At 39.5% G+C, this 25,200-nt stretch overlaps 1 protein-coding gene across 1 annotated transcript in view; it reads right to left on the minus strand.

Moving 5' to 3' along the window:
• LOC133534924 (transmembrane channel-like protein 3) overlaps window positions 1-25,200 on the minus strand; it is a 111,225-nt gene that overhangs the window by 68,014 nt on the left and 18,011 nt on the right. The window contains exons 3-5 of the mRNA XM_061874250.1: window positions 17,742-17,817; window positions 7,191-7,272; window positions 1,714-1,820 (exon numbers count right to left, since the gene is read on the minus strand). Of these exons, the coding sequence (XP_061730234.1) occupies window positions 1,714-1,820; window positions 7,191-7,272; window positions 17,742-17,817 (265 nt within the window). The remainder of the gene's footprint in view (window positions 1-1,713; window positions 1,821-7,190; window positions 7,273-17,741; window positions 17,818-25,200) is intronic.

The following is a 25,200-nucleotide window of genomic DNA, read 5'->3' on the forward strand; positions in this document are numbered from 1 at the left end:
AGCCACACAAACACACGGTGATTCCTTGTTTAAAATTCACGGAGGTGAAACTTTCCTATGGATCAGAATGGACATGGATCCCGACAACATGTCAACCAGCAGGTTTCAGTGGGAAAATTGTGGTTAAAAAGTCGGCACTTACCGGATATCAGCTGAAATTCTGCCTCCCGTACAGCTGCCGTCGACTTCCCTGAGACACTGCGCGTCAACACCCGGCCGTGGACGTACACTTCCGACTATCAGTTACTGTTAAACTCACTAAAACACTAGCATCACAATAGAAAGATCAGGGATTTCCCAGAATTATCGTAGTAAATGTCTCTAAAAACATATGAATCTGTCTCAATGCAACGCGATTGCAATCGCGTTTTTTTTTTGTTTTTTTCTAGTCCATCGCTATCAATATCCTCAAACACGAATCTTTCATCCTCGCTCAAATTAATGGGGAAATTGTCGTTTTCTCGGTCCGAATAGCTCTTTTTGTCGGAGGCTCCCATTAAAATCAATGTGAATATATGAGGAGCCATCACACGGGTGACGTCATCGTCTGTGACTTCCAGTAGAGGCAGGGCTTTTCTCCAGTTGCGAACTTTATCGTGGATGTTCTCTACTAAATCCTTTCAGCAAAAATATGGCAATATCGGGAAATGATCGAGTATGACACATAGAATGGACCTGCTATCCCCGTTTAAATAAGAAAATCTCATTTCAGTAGGCCTTTAATTGTCCTTATCGGTGAAGATCCAATATTAATAGTTTCAGCATGGAATCCCATTTAGGGACTTATGTAAGCTGGAACAAATGATTCATGTTTACAATGTTTCTTATGTGGAAATTTGCCTCAACATACGATCTTTTCTTTTTCACAAACCCTGTTCAAGATCCGATGAAGTTCGACATTTCTTTGTACTGCTTATGTAAAAGTTAGTTTATCTTTTTAAAATGTATATCACATTTTAAAATGGTGATGTTTTGGGGGCCAAGTACGGATAATGTTGATTTAATTTCATTTCAATGGGCAAGGCTGATTAGAGATTAGAGTGTTTTGCATTACGAGCTCTGTTATCGAACCACTTGAGCTTGTAAATTGAAGTACCACTGTATGTCCACACTGCAGACATGTTGTCCAGACAAAACCAGGTACCCTGCTTGCTTCATCGCAACATCCGGTTATATGCAGGATTCTTTTGGTAATAAAAGTATTTAGAAAAATGCTGCATTAGGCCATTTTGGTCAAAATTTTTCCATTGCCGAAAATATGGTGCATCACCAGGTATTATACTTCAATGTCATTATATTATATTTTCCATTGACTGGTCTGGAAAAGGCAGTCACATGGTCTAATGCAGATTGAAGTCCACCATTTAGTGATTGCTGACCTGGAGGCAGTGCAGCTGATTTAGCTCTGTGTGCTTGTATGTGAATCGGTGAATCAGAATTTGACCTGTACTTATAAAGGATCGAATTCGGTACCCATCCTTAGACTTAATAAGATATATATTTTGCCTGTCTTGATGTAGCAACTACAGTAGTAACAAAACATAATATCACTCTTAATATGTACAATATAGGACAGCATGCCGCTGTAAACAAATTAAAGGTTTTGTAATAAAAAAATCAAAAATCTGATTAGCAATATGTGTACCGTTAAAGCCCAATGAAGCACTCTGTGTGTATTTAGTAGCTAAAATGTGCATAGCGTGCAGTGCTGACCTCTGGTAAGACGATGAATGCTCCAGTCATGATGGTGAGGACAATGTTGATCCCAAACAGCCAGCGTAGAAATATGAAGTAGGAGGCCACACCAGATCCAAAATGGCCTCCAGACAAACAGACATCAGATTATAGTGTAAAACAATATCATATCATACCATCAAAAATTAAGGATTTTAAAAAGACAATAGGTCAGTGTTTCCCCTAAGTTTATAGCTTTGGTGCAGTAGGTGGAGGGCATCCAAACTCCAAAATAACCCACACAATCAAAATGAAGACGTCATTGAATGAATGTCACATTTAAAATTAAAGGTACTACACATACAGGCGATGATAAATTGCGAACAAATTTTGCCAACGCCATAAGATGTGGGCGTTGATGTGATGGCTCGCCACAAAAAACGAAACGTTAATAACTCGGCTCCACAAGTTTAGATCCTGATCATAATTAGTACAAATGATGATGAAGACACCTTCAAATGCTGTGTGGGTCAGTAGTAGGGTTTTCCCAATACAAATGTTTTACCAGTACCAAAATATATTTTGATACTTTGAAAATTGCCTAGGCTTCACGGTGGCAGAGGGGTTAGTGCGTCTGCCTCACAATACGAAGGTCCTGCAGTCCTGGGTTCAAATCCAGGCTCGGGATCTTTCTGTGTGGAGTTTGCATGTTCTCCCCGTGACTGCGTGGGTTCCCTCCGGGTACTCCGGCTTCCTCCCACTTCCAAAGACATGCACCTGGGGATAGATTGATTGGCAACACTAAATTGGCCCTAGTGTGTGAATGTGAGTGTGAATGTTGTCTGTCTATCTGTGTTGGCCCTGCGATGAGGTGGCGACTTGTCCAGGGTGTACCCCGCCTTCCGCCCGATTGTACCTGAGATAGGCGCCAGCGACCCCAAAAGGGAATAAGCGGTAGAAAATGGATGATAATTGCCTAAATAAAAGGGACCACAAAAAAATTACATTATTAGTTCTATTTTAACAAGAAATCGTACGGTACATTTAACATACGTTTTTCATTGCAATCGAAGAACAATTTTGTCCTTAAATAAAATAGTGAAAATACTAGACAACTTTTCCTTTATTAGTAAGCAAGCAAACAAAGGCTCCTAATTTGTCTGCTGTATGCAGTAACATATTGTGTCATTTCTCAATGTATTATTTCGTCAAAATTATGATGGACAAATTGAAAAATTTATCATTAATCTACTTGTTCATTTACTATTAATAGGTGCTTATTTTCTGTTTCAACATGTTCTATCTACACTTCTATTAAAATGAAATAGTCACTCATTATTTTGTTGGTCGGATGCTTTACATTAATTTTGGATGATACCACAAATTTAGGTATCGATTTGATACCAAGTAGTTACAGGACCATTTTGTGATCATATTTAAAGTTATCATGTGTCAAGGGACATATTTCCTGAATTGATTAACATAATATACATTTTTTTTAAAAGGAAAAAAGATTTTGTGAAGATAAAAATATCGATGTGATATCGACTACATACGCTCTTGTGCTTGATATCATTACAGTGGATGTCAGGTGTAGATCCACCCATGGCATTTGTTTACATTAAGGAGCGCCAGCTTGTTAGCGGTTAACTGTTGTATCGTCCTACGGTGTGTAATGAAGCATGTTTAGCTATTCCTTGTCCTGCAGGGATGATACTTGGAAGAAATGTACTTTATTTATCGCCATGGAGACAAGGATTAGTGATTTAGAAGTAGCTAAAACACTGCCGACTGCGGATGTACAGTATCCGCAAAGTGCGTGTGCATGGTCGAAAATGCTGCTCTGCTCGTAAAAAGGGTACCATTATTTTTTTGGAGGCAGTATAGTACGGTGTATGATTCATTACTATTGCAGTACTTAATTAGTATTGGTATACCATACAACCCTAGTCAGTATTTATTTGTAGACTTTCGTAGTGGGCGGAGCATGGTGCTTCATGCCATCTCCATTCAAACTGGTATTACACTATAGATGATCAGACACAGATATTAAACTGATGGGCAATGATTAATTGGGAATACATAATATCTACAAACCCCGCTTCCATATGAGTTGGGAAATTGTGTTGGATGTAAACATTAACAGAATACAATGATTTGCAAATAATTTTCAACCCATATTCAGTTGAATAAGCTACAAAAACAACATATTTGATGTTCAAACTGATAAACTTTTTTTTTTTTTCAAATAATCCTTAACTTTAGAATTTGATGCTAGCAACACGTGACAAAGAAGTTGGGAAAGGTGGCAATAAATACTGATTAAGTTGAGGAATGCTCATCAAACACTTATTTGGAACATCCCACAGGTGTGCAGGCTAATTGGGAACAGGTGGGTGCCATGATTGGGTGTAAAAGCAGCTTCCATGAAATGTTAAGTAATACCCAAACAAGGATGGGGCGAGGGTCACCAATTTGTAAGCAAATTGTCGAACAGTTTTAGAACAACATTTCTCAACAAGGTATTGCAAGAAATTTAGGGATTTTACCATCTACGGTCTGTAAAATCATCAAAAGTTTCAGAAAATCTGGAGAAATCACTGCACGTAAGCGATGATATTACAGACCTTTGTTCCCTCAGGCGGTACTGCACCAAAAACAGACATCAGTGTGTAAAGGATATCATCACATGGGCTCAGGAACACTTCATAAAACCACTGTCAGTAACTACAGTTGGTCGCTACATCTGTAAGTGCAAGTTAAAACTCTACTATGCAAAGCGAAAGCCATTTATCAACAACACCCAGGAACGCTGCCGGCTTCGCTGGGCCCGAGCCCATCTAAGATGGACTGATGCAAAGTGGAAAAAAGTTCTGTGGTCTGACGAATCCACATTTGAAATTATATTTGGAAACTGTGTGCTGAATGGTCCATACAGGTTTTGAAGCAACATACTGTATGTTGTCATCCAAGCAACGTTATCATGGATGCCCCTGCTTATTTCAGCAAAACCATGCCAAGCCACGTGTTACAACAGCGTGGCTTCATAGTAAAAGAGTGCGGGTACTTTCCTGGCCCGCCTGCAGTCCAAACATGTCTCCCATCGAAAATGTGTGGCGCATTATGAAGCGTAAAATACGACAAGACCCCAGACTGTTAAACAACTTAAGCTGTACATCTAGCAAGAATGGTAAAGAATTCCACTTTCAAAGCTTCAACAATTAGTTTCCTCAGTCCCCAAACGTTTATTGAGTGTTGTTAAAAGAAAATGTGATGTAACACAGTGGTGGTTCACTGAACATGCCCTTTCCCAACTACTTTGGCACGTGTTGCAGCCATGAAATTCTAAGTTAATATTTATTTGCAAAAAAAAAACAAAGTTTATGAGTTTGAACATCAAATATCTTGTCTTTTTAGTGCATTCAATTGAATATGGGTTGAAAGGGATTTGCAAATCACTGTATTCCGTTTATATTTACATCTAACACAATTTCCCAACTCATATGGAAACGGGGTTTGTAGGATGTGGGTGTGGCATGGCGCCAAATTTTGAGATGATAGTTCGCCACAAAACACGAAATGTTAGTAAGTCTGTTACACAATTTCCGATCTTGATCTTAATTGGCAGAAATTGTGTTGATGACTGTCTGAAGTGCTTGATGGGTCAGTACTTGCTCATAGCCATTCAAAGTGGGCAGAATCTGGCGGGGAAATCCACCCCACATCATTTCCAATAAAACTCTCATTACTGCCCTTCAGATGATTGGATCTTCTTCCTAACTGACCTGAATGAGGCTTTAAGTTCAGGGTGTGATCATGCTTTATACATTGATTTCAACACAACCCTTTCCATGTTGTGGTGAAAAAATTAAAACAGTCATAACTTCCTTTCATATGCTCTGATTTTCCCAAATGTTTTGATGGTGGGTTGGAGTGTTGGGTGCATCACAACTTTATAACTACTGCACTGAAATCATCGCCCCCTTGTGGTGAAAAAGTATATATGTCATAACTTTCTTCAACATGCTTCAATCTTCATGAAATGTTTGATGATCGGTAGGAGTATCGGATGCAATACAACTGCAAAACTGCAGAGGTACCAATATTGCCCACTTGTCGTGGTAAAATATAAATGTTGTTGGGTCAGCCTATCGGGAAAGACATGTCCGCAAGCATCATGCATGCCGGCCAACTCAGTGAACCCCGCAGTGTGATTATTAATTATTTTTGCATTTTTCTCCTCTTAGTATTGTGGGTGTTCTGATGATAAGCATATATTCCGCATATGGATGAAGACATATATGCTAACTGGATTACGATTTTTAATTTGCTCATTTAAGAGACGCAATCCCCTGCGCACAAGCTTAGTAGATAAAAGCCCTGCGTCTGTTAAGTTTATACGTGTTTTAACACGCAAACCTTTAGTAGATCAGGCCTGTTGTTCTTGTTATACACCAACTGTTTGATTGTAACCTGCGTCTAATTTGTAGTTTTAATTACCACATTTGTGAGTCGCATGTACTCTATAGGATACAACCAATGCAAATTAGCATTGAGCTAGCGCATTTTGAAAAAGCGTAGCCTTGCCTTTGAGGGCTTTCTATCAGGCATGTTTACTCTGTTGACATGGGGAATTGCAAGTACCTGTTTATGTACCAAGTGCCTGAGCCGATGCCAAGTTTGCAACCGGAAGTGATGTCAAGGTATCAAAATATAGTACAGTTGTATTTTAAGTGACTCGTTACCTGGGAGTACAGACGCTATTTGGTCAGTATTTATTAAAGTACCGTATTTTTAGGAGTATAAGTCGCTCCGGGGTATAAGTCGCACCTGCCGAAAATGCATACTATAAAGGAAAAAAACATTTATACGTCACACTGGAGTATAACTCACATTTTTGGGGGAAATTTATTTGATAATACCCAACACCAAGAATAGACATTTGAAAGGCAATTTAAAATAAATAAAGAATAGTGAACAACGGGCTGAATAAGTGTACGTTATATGACGCATAAATAACCAACTGAGAAGGTGCCTGGTATGTTAACCTAACATATTATGGTAAGAGTCATTCAAATAATTATAACATATAGAAAATTCCATAAGTTTACCAAACAATCTGTCACTCCTAATCGCTAAATCCGATGAAATCTTATACGTCTAGTCTCTTACGTGAATGAGCTAAATAATATTATTTGATATTTTACGGTATTGTGTTAATAATTTCACACATAAGTCGCTTCTGAATACAAGTCGCACCCTCGGCCAAACTATGAAAAAAACTGCGATTTATAGTCTGAAAAATACGGTACCAAATTTGGTGCCCATTTCTAATGAAGAATGCGGTTAAAGGTAGGGGAAACACTGATGACTGCCGCTGAAATTTCGGTGACTGTATTGCTCAAATGTTTTCTCAATTGACGAAAAGAGTGGTGTACTTCAAAGAAAGAAAACTAGAAAGGGTGAACTTTATTAAGCTGGTTAGGTTTAATCAAAGAGAGAAAATAAATCCTTACTTTCAATTTTTTTAATCCTCACTTCCCAAGGAATGAAGACAACCACAACGTTGTAGAGCACACGGGACAACTTTTTCAGCAGCTACAGAAAAAGAAAAACAAATGCATGTAAATCCTGTACGAAATGATCGTCATTGCTTCATTTAGTCACGGTTATAAACAGTGGAATTATTTACGACACAAATTTAGCCCTTGCTCTGCTCAGGCATTAGCAAACAGCTGCCTGCATGTCCACACACTGCCATTAAGGTTTAGGGCTGTCAAAAACAATGAATGAACTACTCATGTGATTGATTAATTACAAAACATTTCACAGTAATCATGTTTAATGACCACGTTATTTGTTTTGACTGTACAGTACATGCTTACTACCTTATTTACCCATGGATTTCTACCCCTGAAAAGTGTCACGGATTGTTATACGGTCATTGAATGCATACATCAGTGCAAAAATGAGCTGATGTGCTCAATGACACTGCAAAATACAGTAAATATACACACACATATATATATATATATATATATATATATATATAATAATATATAACATTTAAATAAATTAGCATGTTAAGCTATGCTGCGTTTTATTAAAGCGGAGAGCAAACTGCAAATTAATTATTCATCATCAGACAGCTTGCTTAAAAACTATTTATTCTAATGGGTCCTGAGCAGCCTGAACATGGTACTGTAATTAAACAGAGCAATAACAACAGGTCGCAAATCCCCTAATGCTTCCACTTCATTGCAAAACAAATCTTCCTTATGCATGCTGTTTTTCTGAAACAAAAAAAAACCGGAGAGAGATGTTGTAGCAATCACATCGTTTGAAGCCTCAGCAAAAGTAATCTACATATTTTATAACTGGATCAGATTTTATTGCATTTAAATAAAAATGACTGGAAATCTGCTTCTGTCAGCAGATATTCAACATTTTCTGTGACATATTTAGATGAACCTGACAGGTAATGGCAATAACATTAAAATGATATGCAGTATATAATATATTATTATATTGTAAGTGTCAACTCTGTAGTTTGGATCAGATAGAAAATCTCCCTGTTTGCTTTGGGTAAATAACATGCAATAATTTAACCCTCTCCTGACTTTATACCATCCAAAGATATAAACAATAGATCAGGGATTCCTCAACTGTGGTACGTGTACCACTAGTGGTACACTGGATCCATTTAGTGGTACGCCAAATAATCACTTAATCAAATATTCAAACACAGTGTTACTGTTCAAACTGTGTGTAATGTTACAGTGGCCAAAAATATAAAATTTACTTGTTAAATAAGACCTCTGCCTTGTTTTTAATGAATATGTAGGCCTACTACTACTACTACGCTATTGTATTTTATTGTTGGTCTTTATTCAAACAGAGAGACATGTACAAGATGGATATATATGTTTATATATATATATATATATATATATATATATATATATATATATATATATATAGTTTATAAATTATTTTGTATTAGATTGAGTAAAATATTATTTAATTACAGTACAAAGGGTGATTGTTGTAGTTAGTGTTGTCGTGTAGCTACTTGTAGTAGTGAGTCGCAGTTTATTTTCGTTCTAGTATTTGTAGTAGTGTACTTATAGTTGTTTTTGTTGTAATAGCTGTCATAGTGTACTTGTGGTATTTTATAGTTATAATACCTGTAGTGTTGTACTTGCAGTTTCTTGCAGTCGTGGTATTTGTCGTAGTGTATTGTAGTAATAGTACTTATAGTTGTAGTGCTTGTCGTAGTGCATTTTCAATTTCTTGTTGTTGTAGTCTTATAGTTGTATACCTTTAATTCCTTGCTGATGGTCTATTTGTAGTAGTATACTGTAGTGTTGTATACTTGTAGTTTCATATAGTTGTAATACTTGGAGTAGTGTACTTGTAGGGTCTTATAGTTATGGTGCCTGCAGTGTTGTAGTGTCCATTGTAGTCTACAGCATTGTATTTTCTTGTAGTTGTAGCACTTGTAGTAGTGCACTTTTAGTTTCTTGTTGTAGTCTTAAAGTGGTGTCATTGCACACAATTCAACAATTTCATTGGTCTGATGTGATGAAGCAAAACATTTTTGGCAGCGTGTGAAGCTTGTGAACCCAGAAAAATCTATTAAGTATCAGCAGCATGGTTAAAAGCGTGGGAAAAAGTAATGCATTATAATCAGAAAATGATGGCACATTACATGATTCTTGCAATGCTATAATGCTTTCTTTCTTTCTTTCTTTCTTTTAAATGGCCGCTGTTTTGACCAGGTACCCAGATCATGTCTTCAGTTTTGACTTTTCTATTTACTCTTGTGTTTAGTTTCTGGTTTATTGGGCCCCGTTCTGCACGCATGCCCTTGTTTGGTGATTAGTGTGCCCACCAGCTGTGTCCGCTGTTAGTGACAACTTGGGTTTGGTGCAGCCTGTCTCAACAACAGTAAGTTTGTGTGGTATGCAAGCTCCTCCTTACTCCCTTTCTTTAGATACTACAGCCAAATCCCAGTACACCCCCTCCCTCGCTACCACTAACCCTTATTCACTACCACTACACCCTCAAATTAAGTAAAAAGGGGTAGACATTTGTAATCTTCCCTAGGAATTTGGACACCACTTGCTATACGTCACTGCACATAAGCAACTATGCAAATACATTTGCACATACGTCCCACCTCGAGTTGTCCGGACACCAATATTGTGGTACTAAAATGCATATCGTTATGTATTCCGAAGCTTTTTGATACTTTTCAAAATAAAGGGACCACAAAAAAATTCATAATTGGCTTCATCTTAATAGAACATTTATGATAAAACTTATGATTAAACATATGTTTCTTACTGCACCCAAAGAACAATTAAGAAATATTTGAATTAAAATTTAAAGGCGCATTAAATACATATGCTGTTCTTATTGCTCTCAAAGAACGGTTTACAATTATTTTACATATTAGATAAAGCCTGCCATAATCTAGAATTAGGTTAGAATAGAATAGAAAGCTTTATTGACATTGTATCAAATGCTTCATGATTTATGGTTGCCAATTTTGATCTGTGCTTTAAGACAAATAGAGTCATTAGTAAATACTTGGGCTGCGAATCTTTGGGTGTCCCACAATTCGATTCAACGCGATTCTCGATTCAAAAACAATATTTTTCCGATTCATTCTATTCATTCAATACATAGGATTTAAGCAGGATCTACCCCAGTCTGCTGACATGCAAGCAGAGTAATAGATTTAAAAAAAAAAAGCTTTTATAATTCTAAAGGACAATGTTTTATCAACTGATTGCAATAATGTACATTTGTTTTACTATTAAACGAACCAAAAATATGACTTATTTTATCTTCGTGAAAACATTGGACACAGTGTGTTGTCAAGCTTATGAGATGCGATGCAAGTGTAAGTCACTGTGACACTATTGTTCTTTTTTTTTTTATAAATGTCTAATGATAATGTCAATGAGGGATTTTTAATCACTGCTATGCTTAAATTATAACTAATATTGATACTGTTGTTGATAATATTCATTTTTGTTTCACCACTTTAGGTTTGTTCTCTGTCGTGTTTGTGTCTCCTCTCAATTGCTCTGTTTATTGCAGTTCTGAGTGTTGCTGGGTCAGGTTTGGTTTTGGAATTGGATTGCATTGTTATGGTATTGCTGTGTGTTGTTTTGTTGGATTGATAAAAGTAAAAAATAAAATACAACATCAAAAAAAAAATAGATTTTTTTAAAATGAGAATCGATTCTGAATCGCACAACGTGAGAATCGCGATTCAAATTCGAATCGATTTTTTCCCACACCCCTAGTAAATACTGAAAACAATAAAGCTAAATTAACACATAGTACATGTAGCAAGTAAAACATACATTGTTAAAAATAAAACATAAATGAAATAGTGGGATTTTTTTACAAACTTCAGTCAATTCACGTGCATTATTTTACATTACATGGGTGGTTTGGACTGCACTAATTATTTTCAACAAGTCAACCAGCTGTATGCGTGTCTTGTATCTACTGTATATGTGCACCAGGGAAGCTGTTAACTATATTACCTGCCATGCTTTAAACTCCTTGTGTAGGTCTGGATGTTTGTTATTTAAACCTAACTGAAGCAACTGTTGTAATGCTGTATTGACACATATGGCAAGGCATGTTTATAGTGTCACCTTTATCGGTAGTTTTGAAGCCCGAATACCTTCATATTGCCTTCCACACACCCTTTTTATTAACCAGCAGAATTGAATTTTTTTTGGTTATTATTCCTTTGGAAGCTTTTTCTGATTGTATGCGCTCAGTGTGTGTGTTTTGACACACAAGCGTGCTGTGCCTCAGCTCAGCAACGTCACCGCCGCACCGCAGCATATGTGGATGATAAATAACTACGGGTGTTTTGTAAAGCCAGTAGTACCTTTTTTAATTCATTAGTACAGTGGTACTTTGTTAATAGCGGTGTACTGTACTGTAATGTATGGGCAGTGAGCGATCCTTGGGGGGCAGGGCGGAAGTTACCAAATAAAGACAAAAAACTACAAATGACTGTCTCTGCTTTATTGATTACATATAAAGTACTGGTAGCCAGTTGCTTTTATCTCTCTCAGCATGTGTGATACTGTGTGTAGATATGCTCAAACCTACACTTTCAAATCCGCACTGACCATAAACCACTGATCAGCCTCCTAAACTCAAGGGCACTGGATGAACCTCAATCTCGTTACCCTGCGTAATGACAATAAAGCTGATTCTGATTCTAATCTTCCACCTCGAGTGTTGCGATTCAGACTGAGGCTCCTCCGTTTCTCATACACAATAGTGCACGTGCCCGGGAAAATTTGATTACAGCAGATGCTCTGTCTAGAGCACCACTCCAAGAGACAGCAACAGACCAGGAAAGCACACTTCAGAATGAGGTCAGAGCTCAAGTCAATGGGGTGGTACAGAACTTCTTGGGTTCACCAGAGAAATTGCTACAATTAAAGAAAGCGCAGGAGGAGGATCCAGTGTGCAGAAAGCTGTCCTCTCTCATTATTGCAGGCTGGGGAAAGAAGAATTCGGCTCCAGAGCTAAAGCCGTACTGGCAGCACAGACATGATCTTTTAATTGTCGATGGTCTTTTAATGAAGGGAAGAAGAAAAGTGATCCCGAGGAGCATACAAGGGGACACCCAAAACATAATTCATCAAGGTCATCAAGGAATGTTAAAATGTCTTGCTCATGACTTTCTCAGCAGATCAAAGAGAAGGTAAGCCAGTGTGAAAGCTGTGCAAAAGAATGTTACATCTCACCTGAACCCTTGCTTTCTACACCCTTGTCCTCACGACCATGGCAACACTTTGCTGCTGATCTTTTTGAATGGAAGAATGGACAGTTTTTATAGTTATTGGTGACTATTCAAGATACATCAAGGTTGCTAGTCTCCAATGTACGACATCATCAGCTGTGGTGTTGAGAATTAAATCCATTTTCAGCTGTCACAGGGTTCCAAACAAACTCATCACTGATAACGGCCCTCAATTTTCCGCCGCAGAGTTCGCAGACTTTGCACAAGACTACAACTTTCAACATGTCACTAGTAGCCCACGGTATCCCCAGAGCATAACCGCCACGTCACTGCTACAGAAAAGTGAAGATCCCTTCAAAGCACTGATGGCGTAAAAACCAACCCCCCTTGCTGATTGGGTATCACCGGCTCAGCTCTTGATGGGGCGCAAGATTCAGAAACCACTCCCTGAGTGCCCGAGCACTCTCACACTCGCGTAGCCAAATTTGGAAGCATTTGATGCAAAAGACAGACCACTCAAAATACAGTAGGTCAAGGGATATAACCTACACCACAGAGCATGTCAGAAGCCACCTCTGCAGCCGGGCCAAAAAGTTTGGATAAAGAACGCGCCACACCAAGGGGTTGTCTCTCGTTCGGCAGCGACAACACTCTCCTATGAGATCCAAACTCCAACAGGCTACACCAGGAGGAACCGATCACATCTGAGAGAGGTTACATCGCCACCTGTCAGGGGCCCGGATTCTCTGGTCCTTACTCTAGTTCTAAGAACAGTAATGCCTGTCAAGAGTCTGAATTTGTAGCTAGAGTTGTGAGTATAACAAAGAAAAAAAAGTAAAGAATAAGATACATTTTAATTGATTTAGTCAGAGAGTTTTGGGGTTAAAACAAGTTAACCTAATGCATACCACTGTCTCTATGTTTTCTGTGGGGCAAACATTTAGTTAAAGGGGGAAGATGTAATGTGTAGGCAGTGAACGATGCCTGCGCGGGATTGGGGGCAGGGTGGAAGTTACCAAATAAAGACGAACAACTACAAGTGACCGTCTCTGCTTCATTGATTTCATATAAAGTACAATTGTACACAACATGTAAAACCGTATAGTCCCACCATTACACAACAAACCGGGCAGCAATCGAGTTAATGACTAAGATCGTTTTTTGAATGTTTTCTATTCGTCGTGCTTCGGTTGATGAATAAACTAAGAACTACACGGAGAAGAAGCCGCCATCTAAGACTGTTGTGTCTTCTGAATTTTTTGAAGATATGCAACGATATGCAAGCTTTGAAGTATTATTTTTTTTAGTATTGTTACTAAGTATTTTAGCCTAACGTTAGCTAGCATGACTAACTGGCTCCACCTCGCCTCAAGCTCTGCAGCCAGCTAGACGGCCTGTGTGACCTCCAGCTCGCCTGCTGCAGAGGCACCCGTCTGGCGCCCTCACCCCTTATCCTCGTCGGCCAAGAGTTTGGCTGTTCAATGGTTGCTTTTTGCGCTATTGGCAGCAACACTCAGAACCCGTGCGTGGACCTTAAAATATAATATAATATAATATAATATATCTTTATTGTAATCGTACAACAAAACTGCAAGCAAACTAAATTACTGCAAATTCATAATGACAAATAAAAAATAAGAACATGGTTCTCAGATAAATAGATAAAAATAATACATAAAATAGATAAAATACCAAGCACACAGCTCACATGCACAGTCATTCTTTTTTATGCCTTATGTTCAGCGACACTATTGCTCTCGGGTAAAAAGTGTTCTTAAATCTGTTTGTTCGGCATTTTATTGTCCTGTATCTCCTGCCCGAGGGCAGCAGTTCAAAAAGTTTAGGTCCGGGGTGAGATGGATCCCTTATGATGTGTTGGGCCTTTTTGAGGCACCTGGCACTGTACAGTTCATTGAGGGAGAGGAGAGAGCAGCCAGTGATCTTCATGGCAGTTTTTATGTCCCCCTGAAGTGCATTTCTCTTTGCCACTGTGCAGCTGTCATACCATACACACATGCAGTATGTCAGCACACTCTATTGAGCAGTGATAGAAAGACACAAGCAGTTTTTGTGACAGGTGGTTCTTTCTGAGGAGTCTCAGAAAGTAAAGTCTCTGCTGGATCTTTTCGATGGTCACTGAAGTGTTCGCACTCCAAGACAGGTCTTCCTCAATCTGGATGCCCAGGAACCTGAATTTAGAGACCCTTTCCACATAGTCCCCGTTGACATACAGTAGTTGGATGTTTATGGGTTTTTTTCTTCCAGAAGTCCATGATCAGCTCCTTCGTCTTGGTGGTGTTAAGGACCAGGTTGTTTTCTCTGCACCACCCAGTCAGTCACTCCACTTCATTTCTGTAGGCAGACTCATCCCTCCCAGAAATGAGTTCCACTACTGTGGTGTCGTCTGCAAATTTAGTAGTGGTATTGCTGGCATGAGCAGGGGTGTAGTCATGAGTGTAGAGGGTGTAGAATAGGGGGCTTAGCACGCAGCCCTGGTGGGAGCCGGTGCTGATGGATGCTGACAGGTAGGAGCCTACTCTCACCCTCTGAGAGCGATTTGTCAGGAAGTCAAGGATCCATTGACAGATGGCGAAAGACAGACCCAGCCCCGTCAGTTTGGGCATCAGTCTGTGGGGGAGGATGGTATTGAACGCAGAGCTAAAATCAACAAAGAGTAGCCTTTCATAGCTCCCCTGCTGCTATCGATGGCTCAGAGCAGTGTGGAGGGCTGTTGCGATAGCATCCTCTGTAGATCTGTTGGCCCTGTAAAAGTCCAATGGTGAAAGTCCAATGCAGGTGGCAGATTCCAGGTGATGTGCCCCCGAACTAGAGTGTCAAAGCACTTCATATGATTGGGGTAAGGGCCACTGGACGGTAGTCATTCAAGCTGTTTACTGCAGTTTTTTTGGCAGTGGGACAATAACAGAGTCCTTTAGACAGGGTGGGACGATGTACTGGGACAGGGACTGGTTCAAAATCCTGGTAAAGACAACAGCCAGGTGGTCTGCATAGGTCTTCAGTACACATCCAGGTATGCCACCTGGTCCAGCAGCTTTCCTCGGGTTCACCCTCCTTAGTGTGTGCTGCACTTCATGTTCCTCCAACATGTGGACGTTGTCACGGGTTGAGGGTTGTGATGCGACTGCATGCGGTTGCTCCACCTGGAAGTGAGCGAAGAAGATGTTCAGTTCCTCTGCCAGCGAGGCGTCTCCGTCAGCCACAGTGAGGTTGTTGGATTTGTAGCCAGTGATGTGCTGCACCCCCTGCCACACCTGCCTTGTGTTGTAGCTCCTGAGGACCCTCTATTCTCTTCTGATATGCTGTCTTGGCCTCTCTGATGCCTCTCCTCAGGCTGGCTCTGGCAGCACTGTACTGTGCCCCATCACCACACCAAAATGCCCTGTTCATTTCCTTCTGCAGGGTCCTGACCTCACCAGTCATCCATTGCTTTTGGTTCCGATAGACCTTCTCGGTCATAACAATATCCGTGCAGAACTTGAAACAGCTCAGCACGGATAAAGTGTAGTCCTCCTGGTTCTGCTGTTCAAAGATGCGCCAGTGTGTTCCTTCAAAGCAATCCTGGAGCTGCTGATGGGCGCCCTCAGTCCAGATTTGATCAGATTTAGACCTTCACAGCTTCTAGAGCGCCGTCCCTGCTTAGGTCAGCCTCATTGGCCACGAATTTGGCTTACTCATGGATGCCCTCCGCGCCATCAGCAGCGCTGCCCATGACTTGGGCCTTAAACTCTTTGGCTGCTGAAAATCTGGCGGCACTCAGCCAAAGATGTAACCAGTGCGTGGATGCCCGTCTGGCGTTCGACTCGACACCATGATTCGTCCCCGGTGGCTTCAGGTACACTTATCCTGGCGACCCACCACCAAATCCTTCCGTGATGTAGACTTGTTTTTGTTTGGGATGTCTAGAATCAGCCCCTTAAGGGGTGGTGTGCACTGTCATGATCTGTTGCCTACATCATGTCTTTAGGTTTGAGTTTTGTATGTATTCTTATGTTTACTTTCTGGTTTATTGAGAGCTGTTGTCTACACCTGCCCCCGTTATGTGATTAGTGTCCCGAACAGCTGTTTTTCGTTAATCACGGCCCCTTACATACCCAATCTTGCCAATTAATTTGTTCGCTATTAACAACAATTTATGTTCCGTACAGCCTCTCTCAATGGCAGTAAGTTTGTGTAGTATGCTAGCTCCTTCTTACTCCCTTTCTTTAGATACTACGTAGTTTTTCTTTAAGTGGCCTTGAGCTTCCCGTGCATGCTCCCTGGCGGCACGGTTTCCCATTTTGGATTTTTGCTTAATCTTTGGGGTTTAAAAGTCTCTCACCTGCACCCGGGGAACACGGCCTCGCTACCATGCATTCTGAGCATAACAGACTGCTCTACAGGAGCAGTTGAATAATTACCTTTTTTTTGGTTTCTGTCACTAACAACTAATACAAAACAATTTTATTTTTCATACCAATGTCGCCCATCAATTATCGCAGCTAATAAGTGGCAGGCTTGAGTATGGTAAACTAATTTTCATGAAGTAGGAATATTATTTACAAATCAATTTTTTTCATAGTGATAGAAATCTGTTCACAACACAAATATGTTTCCTAACATAATTAAAACCCTCTAAACATGAAAAAAAAACATCTAGTCACCTTTACATTCATTCTAACCAATGTAATAATATTGAGTGCATTCTACTTGTAGGTACCATTGCTCTGGCCTTTGTCAAGGCGTCTATCACTAAGTGTAAAAACTTTGTCACATCCTGGGTAATTCCTTTAAATTAGAACTGGGATTTGATGTGCTGAAACCACAGGCATAAGTTGTTCTGCAATAACTTGGTTAACTTGACACTCGCAGCGAAGACAGCCTCAGACATTAGTTGCAACAGAAAATTGCGTGTCCCGTCGCGTTTTCCCCCCGTCTTTACGTACCGCTAATATCAAAGGCTCACCAATGTGGGGACGTGTGCAGGGGTCAAAAAATAAGTTCATAAACAGTTATATGTTCTGAAATTAACACTAACAACCGCTTCATTGCCATGATCCAAGAGTTGCTGTTAACCTTGAAACTGAAGTCCTGCTTGGTGACTATTTTTTAATAAAAAATAAGACAAATAATGCACATATAAGACATGGATAGGACTTAATTTAAAGAGACCTTCTTGGCATTTTCATAAAATCACATTGAAATGTTTTTCTTTGTATGACAATTATTGAATAATACATTTAGTTGATAACTTGTGAGTGTAATTTTGTATACATACATCAGCTCCTGCTGTCTGATAGCCTCTTGTCCTTGTTAGTCGCCCCTCATACTTCAGTACAATCTCTCTGGCATGCCTGAAAAATACAAGATAACGGTAGCTAAGCATTTTGTATTTCTAAAATGTGCGTGTCAAAAATGTTTGCATATTGTTGCAAGCAATGACGTTTTCCTAATGCAGTCTCTTCACTCTCCAACATCTCTCTTTGCATGACAAATAAGGATATTTTTTACCTTCAGAATCCAGAGGAAAAAAAAAGTTAAATTAACATTTTTTTGATAGTAAACTAACCACTAATTAAAAAAAGGTTTCAACTGCACAACTGGACATCAGTTTGTTTAATTCGTATCCCAGTTGTATGGTAATTCTGGCAGAAAATACCTTAATTATTTGATCCTCTGAGTATTTTTACTTGGGATGTCCAAGTCTGTTATCAGCAAAACACTAAATAAGATTATGTGATAAAATAAAATAACATTTTAAAATAAAAGAAATGCATTAAAACAAATTAGCTAGCTTGATACTCATTTAAATTGTATGTACAATATAAACGTTATTAATTAGCATTTGCGATTTTACTTGGTGAATTTAACACCTCCAAATTTGTCAATTGATTGATTGATTGATTGATTGAAACTTTTATTAGTAGATTGCACAGTTCAGCACATATTCCGTACAATTGACCACTAAATGGTAACAACTTGTTTAAGTCCACGTAAATCAATTCATGGTAATCAAAGCTACAACTAAGATGCACATTACAATCACACAGCTGGTGAGTAATAAGTACAATATTTACAGTATCAACACATTGTAGGACTCAACAAAAGACACAACTGACACAATATACTACTTGCTGGCTTTGATACTCAGAAGCGCCAGAATCCAGCAAGCATAGCCCAAAACTTTACTAACATTTTCCATTACGGAAAACTGTAAAAAATATAGATGATTTGTGCTGATATTGTATCAGATCGATATCAGTATCGGCCAATAGTCAAAGCTACACTATCGGTATCATTTAGGAAGTGAAATGACAAAAAACGAGACACCCCTAATGTTTACCCCTTACAGACATACAGCATGAACAGTTCTTTTGAAAGTTTTTTTTTTTTTTTTTTTTTAAAGACAGAATATTTACAAACATTCCAGAAAACACAATTAATTGTCAGTTTTTGTAAGTAACATTTGATCCCCTACCAGCTGGCAAGCATTCTTTTTAGTCCTTTCTTTGTGTCCCCTGATTGACATTAAAGAATAATTGAAGTCTTTAAACACAAATGAGTTATTCCCTTTAAGAAAGTACTCCTAATCTTAACTCATTATGCTTATAATAAGCCTGTTACATGAAACAGTCTTTTCATTCCAACACGTACACCACACCACCTGGGACCAAACGAAAGAACTGATCTCAGGGACAAGATTGTAGACCTACACAAGACTGGAATTGACAATAAGAGCATCACCAAGAAGCTTGGTAAGAAAGAGAGCATTATTGGTGCAACAATTGACAAATGTAAGAAACACAAGGTAACAGTCAATCACCCTCGTTCCGGAGCTTCATGCAAAATTTCATGCAGAGGGATAAGGACGATTGGGAGAAAGGTAAGGGGCATAAAAATGATGTACTGCTACATCTTTGTAAGTGGTAAACCTACAAAATAAGCAGGGGCTCAAATACATTTACTCTGCTGTTCATTTTGTCCTTATTTAAGCCTCTATCATTTACTTACAGTACAAACAATTTCAAATCACTACGTACTCTATTGTGAAACCATTTTGCACTTTATGTTCTATTCATATCTATCATTCCTCTATTCAGTTGATATTGTGTGTGTTCATACACACTTCTCTATTTTCAAGTTACTGTACATTCAGCATTTGGTTCATCAATATTAAAAATATTAAAACCCCTACTGATTAGTTGTAATTAGTATCTAACATGCAGTGGCTTATCTTTTTCCACAAGGCTTTTTGACAGTCTCTGGTGTAATGCCGTTTTGTGGGCGTGCCTCCAATTCGAAAGCGTATTTCCCGTGTCATGTTTGTTGTATTTAGCGCTCCATATCGAGTCTACTGACAGATATAAGCTGGAACTGTACGCTACTTTATATTAGAAATGGCAACAGCGGAGTATGAATGCCCCATAATATGAGGATAGAGAAAAATAAAGAGCTTATTGACTACAATGTTGGCGCTGACTACAATGGCAGATGCAAGCAAGTTTTTGGGATTTATGCAGATCCCAAGAACACATCAGCAGGTACCAATAAAATTATGTCTCCTAATAGGTACCATTTTGGGTTCCGTATACCCACCAAAACAATACCCGTATTTTGAAAGACTGTACATCGGACTACAATCCATCAAGCGGTACAGCTTCGTAGCTTACCAAAGTTGCACTAAAACAATTTGACAGATTTTTGACAGTGTGTAATGTCCTATATTCTCAATGAAACATCAAAGTTTTGGGTTTGCTTACTTACCTGTACTTGCCAATGTCATTTATTGAACAGAAGGTGTCAGTCTGCAGTCCACACGTATCTCTTATGTGTGACTGCCATTTACTGCTCACACTTATTATTACACCATGCATCCATCCATCCATTTTCTACCGCTTATTCCCTCTCAGGGTCGCGAGGGGCGCTGGCCCCTATCTCAGCTACAATCGGGCGGAAGGCGGGGTACACCCGGGACAAGTCACCACCTCATCGCTGTGCCAACACAGATAGACAGACAACATTCACACTCACATTCACACACTAGGGCCAATTTAGTGTTGCCAATCAACCTATCCCCAGGTGCATGTCTTTGGAAGTGGGAGGAAGCCGGAGTACCCGGAGGGAACCCACGCATTCACGAGGAGAACATTCAAACTCCACACAGAAAGATCCCGAGCCTGGGATTGAACCCAAGACTGCACGACCTTCGTATTGTGAGGCAGACGCACTAACCCCTCTTCCACCGTGACAGAGGGTTAGTAAGCACAACCAAAATTATTACGTACATGAGGCGCACTGGGTTATAGGGCGCATTGTCGATTTTTGAGAAAATGAAAGGATTTTAGGTACACCTTATAGTCCGAAAAATACAGTACCCACCTGCATCCACGTACCAATTAGTAGTGTTAAAAAGCACGGTTCTAATGCCAAGAACGTGAGAGCTGTATCTTATCAACAATTTCTTCTATCATGGCCTTGTATGTTTCTACCTATTTTTGTATGTTATTGCTAAGTTCCTTGTCTTTTTGAGGTTCTTGTTGCTTTGTTTCTGTTGAACTTGTTTGCCTTTACCTTTGAATTCTTTAAAAAAAAAAGTTAGCAATTTCATTGGGCCTCATTTTGGTTATTTTTAATTTCTGTCTAATGTGGGTCCTGGATTTGTGTGTATTTGCCTGTGGACTGTTGCAACCTTTGTGAGCTGCAGCATACGATAATTATTGTATTTGTATGATAAATTCACTTTCTGTATATTGTACAATCAATAATTCCAAAATTCCATATCGTAGGATAATTTCACCCTTCAAAAAATATAAACAAAACAGAAAACATCCTGCACTTTGCTGATGTTGTGCATTGTCTCACGTCACCCCTTGCAGCCAAGTGGCTCACTATTTTGCCAGAGGCAGTTTTATTATCACAGGGCTGTCAGTTACTGTGATATTGTATATCATCTTTTATTAGCCTACTTATGTATGTATACATTATTGTTTGCTCCCTTGAGAGATATTTACTAGTTTTGGGTTTTACTTTTTGACAACTTTACACTTATCATAGATAGGCCAATAGAGGGCGCACTCTTAGTTAGGTGAGCTCCTGCCCATGTAACTTGGCATTTTAGAATTGTGATTAGTACTTTGAGACATTTTTTTTATCATGTCCACATATTTCAGTGGGCAAGTTGTGTGTTTTTGTATCACATGTTTTACCGTTCTGTGTTGGTTTTTGATGACTGTGTTGGTTTTTGATTAATCAGAAAGGCTTTATTATGAGTTTGTGCAAGTCACACTCCTGTAATGTACATGGTCAATAATAAATGATGTGGCCTGCCAAACTACAACAGTTTTTACTCCATGTTTTACAAATAAACTTGGGATAATCTGCTGGCTGTAGTTTGGGGACTCGCAACCTGAAGTAAATAATTATGCTACAAAAGTACTAGTTGGAACCTGTACCACAGTTTAAAAAACACTGCTTCCATTCGTTCTACCTCTGAGTGAGGTGGCACCCCAGTTTACCCCTAGTCTGCGGGATGGTCCACAGGGGGGATTTACGTAATCTGTGTGACGTGAGAGTATACCCATCATCCATTTTCTACCGCTTATTCCCTTTGGGGTCACGGGGGCGCTGGTGCCTATCTCAGCTACAATCGGGCAGAAGGCGAAGTACACCCTGGACAAGTCGCCACCTCATCGCAGTGTGAGAGTATATTTCAGGCTTAACATGGAATCCACTGCATGAGAAGAAGTGGGTAGCGGTCAAAATTATCAAGATTGATTGACACGAGACTGGCCCCAAAAGTCAGTTCAAAACTTGAGAGACTAAAATTTATGCAGCAAATTCCTAAAGACATTAGAATAACATTAGAGGAACTTGGACCAGTGTAAACACACTGGCAGATACTTTTTAAACTTTAAAGGCCACAATCCAGTGCAGCAAACACTTTTATTTTGTATAAAGAGAAATGTTTTAAAGTTTTGAACTCTCACAAAAGAAATAGACCAAAATCAAATATCTACTACAGAGGATGTTGGTTCTCCAAATAAAAATAACAGTGAAGGGAGAGGTAAGAAATTTGGCCCCTGGAACAAATCAGTTGAACAGACCCTCTGCACAGGGTCTACTGTAATATTTTACTCTCATAGATGGTCCTGGGTAACATTTAATTGGACATACATTTCCTTAAAATATGATAGTTTTAAGCTACTGGTACAAAACATTGTCATATCCCATCTGGCAACATTGCTGATCTGCAGATTTAAAACCGTATTTTTGACACTGCCCCTGCATCCCGATGATGATTTCTAAACAAAATGGACGAAGACAGACGCACAGTGACCCAAAAGCCAACCCCACGAACACTCACTCCCCACCGATTACATTTGTGTGCATAAAAAACGCAATCTTAACAGTAAAAATAATAAGATCGGAAATAGTCCACAAAGTGATTGGAATCACAGAACGAGATCAAAATAAAAGTACACTAGTTGTAGCACGAATGATCAGTGCAAATGCGGAGCAGTGTGAGCCTGCAAAGGGAGGAGCGTACCAGTTCATCACGGTACAAATGATCCTGCGTGACTACAGCCTAAGAATAAAATCGGGGATAAAATGTGCAACTTGAAATAATATATGAGCTATTATTATGGCAGTGGAAGTGATCAGAGAGATTCAGTCTGAGATTAAAGGGGATGTAAAAATGCAGAATTGCCTCCCATACTTGATGGGGTAATAAAGCTCTGCAGTAATAACAGAGTGGCCATAAAAAACCTCCTATCAATGGCACGTACTCAGCACATCTGAGAAGCTCTCTGTCTTTATCGAGCTCCTCCCTCCATGCTGCCTACGTTTAGTGAAACCATGAACCTGTGAAAGCCTTTCAACTAAAGCAGTGGTCCCCAACCACTGGGCCGCGGCCGTGGCCCAATTGGTACCGGGCCGCAGAAGAATTTAGTATTCATTTTTATAAAAAAAAAAATACATAATTTTTTTATTTTTTTTTTATATTAAATCAACATAAAAAACACAATATACACTTACAATTTGTGCACAAACCACAAAAACCTCCCTTTTTCATGACAAAAACGTGCCTTTTTCATGAAAAAAAAAAAAAAAAAAAGACAAGATATTTAATGTTGGAACTGAAAAACTTTATTTTTGTGTGTGTCAAACAATCATTAACTTTGAATTTGATGGCAGCAAAACATTGTAGAAAAAAAGTTGGCACAGGGGCATTTTTACCACTGTGTTACATGGCCTTTCCTTTTAACAACTCTCAGTAAACGTTTGGGATCTCAGTCGACACATTTTTGAAGCTTTTCAGGTGGAATTCTTTCCCATTCTTGCTTGATGTACAGCTTAAGTTGTTCAACAGTCCGGGGTCTCCGTTGTGGTATTCTACGCTTCATAATGCACCACACATTTTCAATGGGAGACAGTTCTGGACTAAAGGCAGGCCAGTCTAGTACCTGCACTCTTTTACTACAAAGCCACGCTGTTGTAACACATGCAGAATGTGGCTTGGCATTGTCTTGCTGAAATAAGCAGGGGCGTCCATGAAACGGGCGTTGCTTGGATGGCAATGTATGTTGCTCCAAAACCTGTATGTACCTTTCAGCATTAATGATGCCTTCACAGATGTGTAAGTTACCCATGCCTTGGGCACTAATATACCCCCTTACCATCACAGAAGCTGGCTTTTGAACATTGTGCCTTTAACAGCCTAAATCATTCTTTTCCTCTTTAGTACGGAAAACACAACGTCCACAGTTTCTAAAAACAATTTGAAATGTGGACTCGTCAGACCACAGACACTTTTCCACTTTGCAACAGTCCATCTTAAATGAGCTCGTGCCCACCGAAGCCGGCAACGTTTCTGGGTGCTGTTGATGAATGCCTTTGGCTTTGCATAGTTAAAGGTAAGTTAAAGTACCAGGGACGGTCACACACGCACTAGGTGTGGTGAAATTTGTCCTCTGCATTTGACCCATCCCCTTGATCACCCCCTGGGAAGTGAGAAAGCAATGGGCAGCAGCGGTGCCGCGCCCGGGAATTATTTTATGATGATTTAACCCCTAATTCCAACCCTTGATGCTAGTGCCAAGCAGGGAGGTAATGGGTCCCATGTTTTTATAGTCTTTGGTATGACTCGGCCGGGGTTTGAACTCACAACCTGCCGATCTCAGGGCGTACACTCTAACCACTTGGCCACTGAGTAGATGTAGTGATGAACTGTAGATACTGACAGTGGTTTTCTGAAGTGTTTCTGAGCCCATGTGGTGATATCCCTTACACACTAATGTCGATTTTTGATGCAGTACTGCCTGAGGGATCAAAGGTCACAGGCATTAAGTTTTGGTTTTTCGCCTGGCCGCTTACGTGCAGTGATATCTCCAGATTCTCTGAACCTTTTGATTGTATTACGGACCGTAGATGATGAAATCCCTAAATTCCTTGCAATAGCTCGTTAAGAAATGTTGTTAAACTTCTGGACAATTTGCTCACGCATTTGTTCACAAAAAGGTGACCCTCGCCCCATTCTTGTTTGTGAATGACTGATCATTTCTTGGAAGCTGCTTTTATACCCAATCAGGGCATCCCCCTGTTCCCAATTAGCCTGTTTACCTGTGGGATTTTCCAAATAAGTGTTTGATGAGAATTCCTCAACTTTCTCAGTCTTGTATGCCACTTGTGCCAGCTTTTTTGAAACATGTTGCAGGCATCAAATTCTAAATGAGCTA

Source organism: Nerophis ophidion, linkage group LG02, assembly GCF_033978795.1.
Source record: "Nerophis ophidion isolate RoL-2023_Sa linkage group LG02, RoL_Noph_v1.0, whole genome shotgun sequence".
Taxonomy (NCBI): domain Eukaryota; kingdom Metazoa; phylum Chordata; class Actinopteri; order Syngnathiformes; family Syngnathidae; genus Nerophis; species Nerophis ophidion.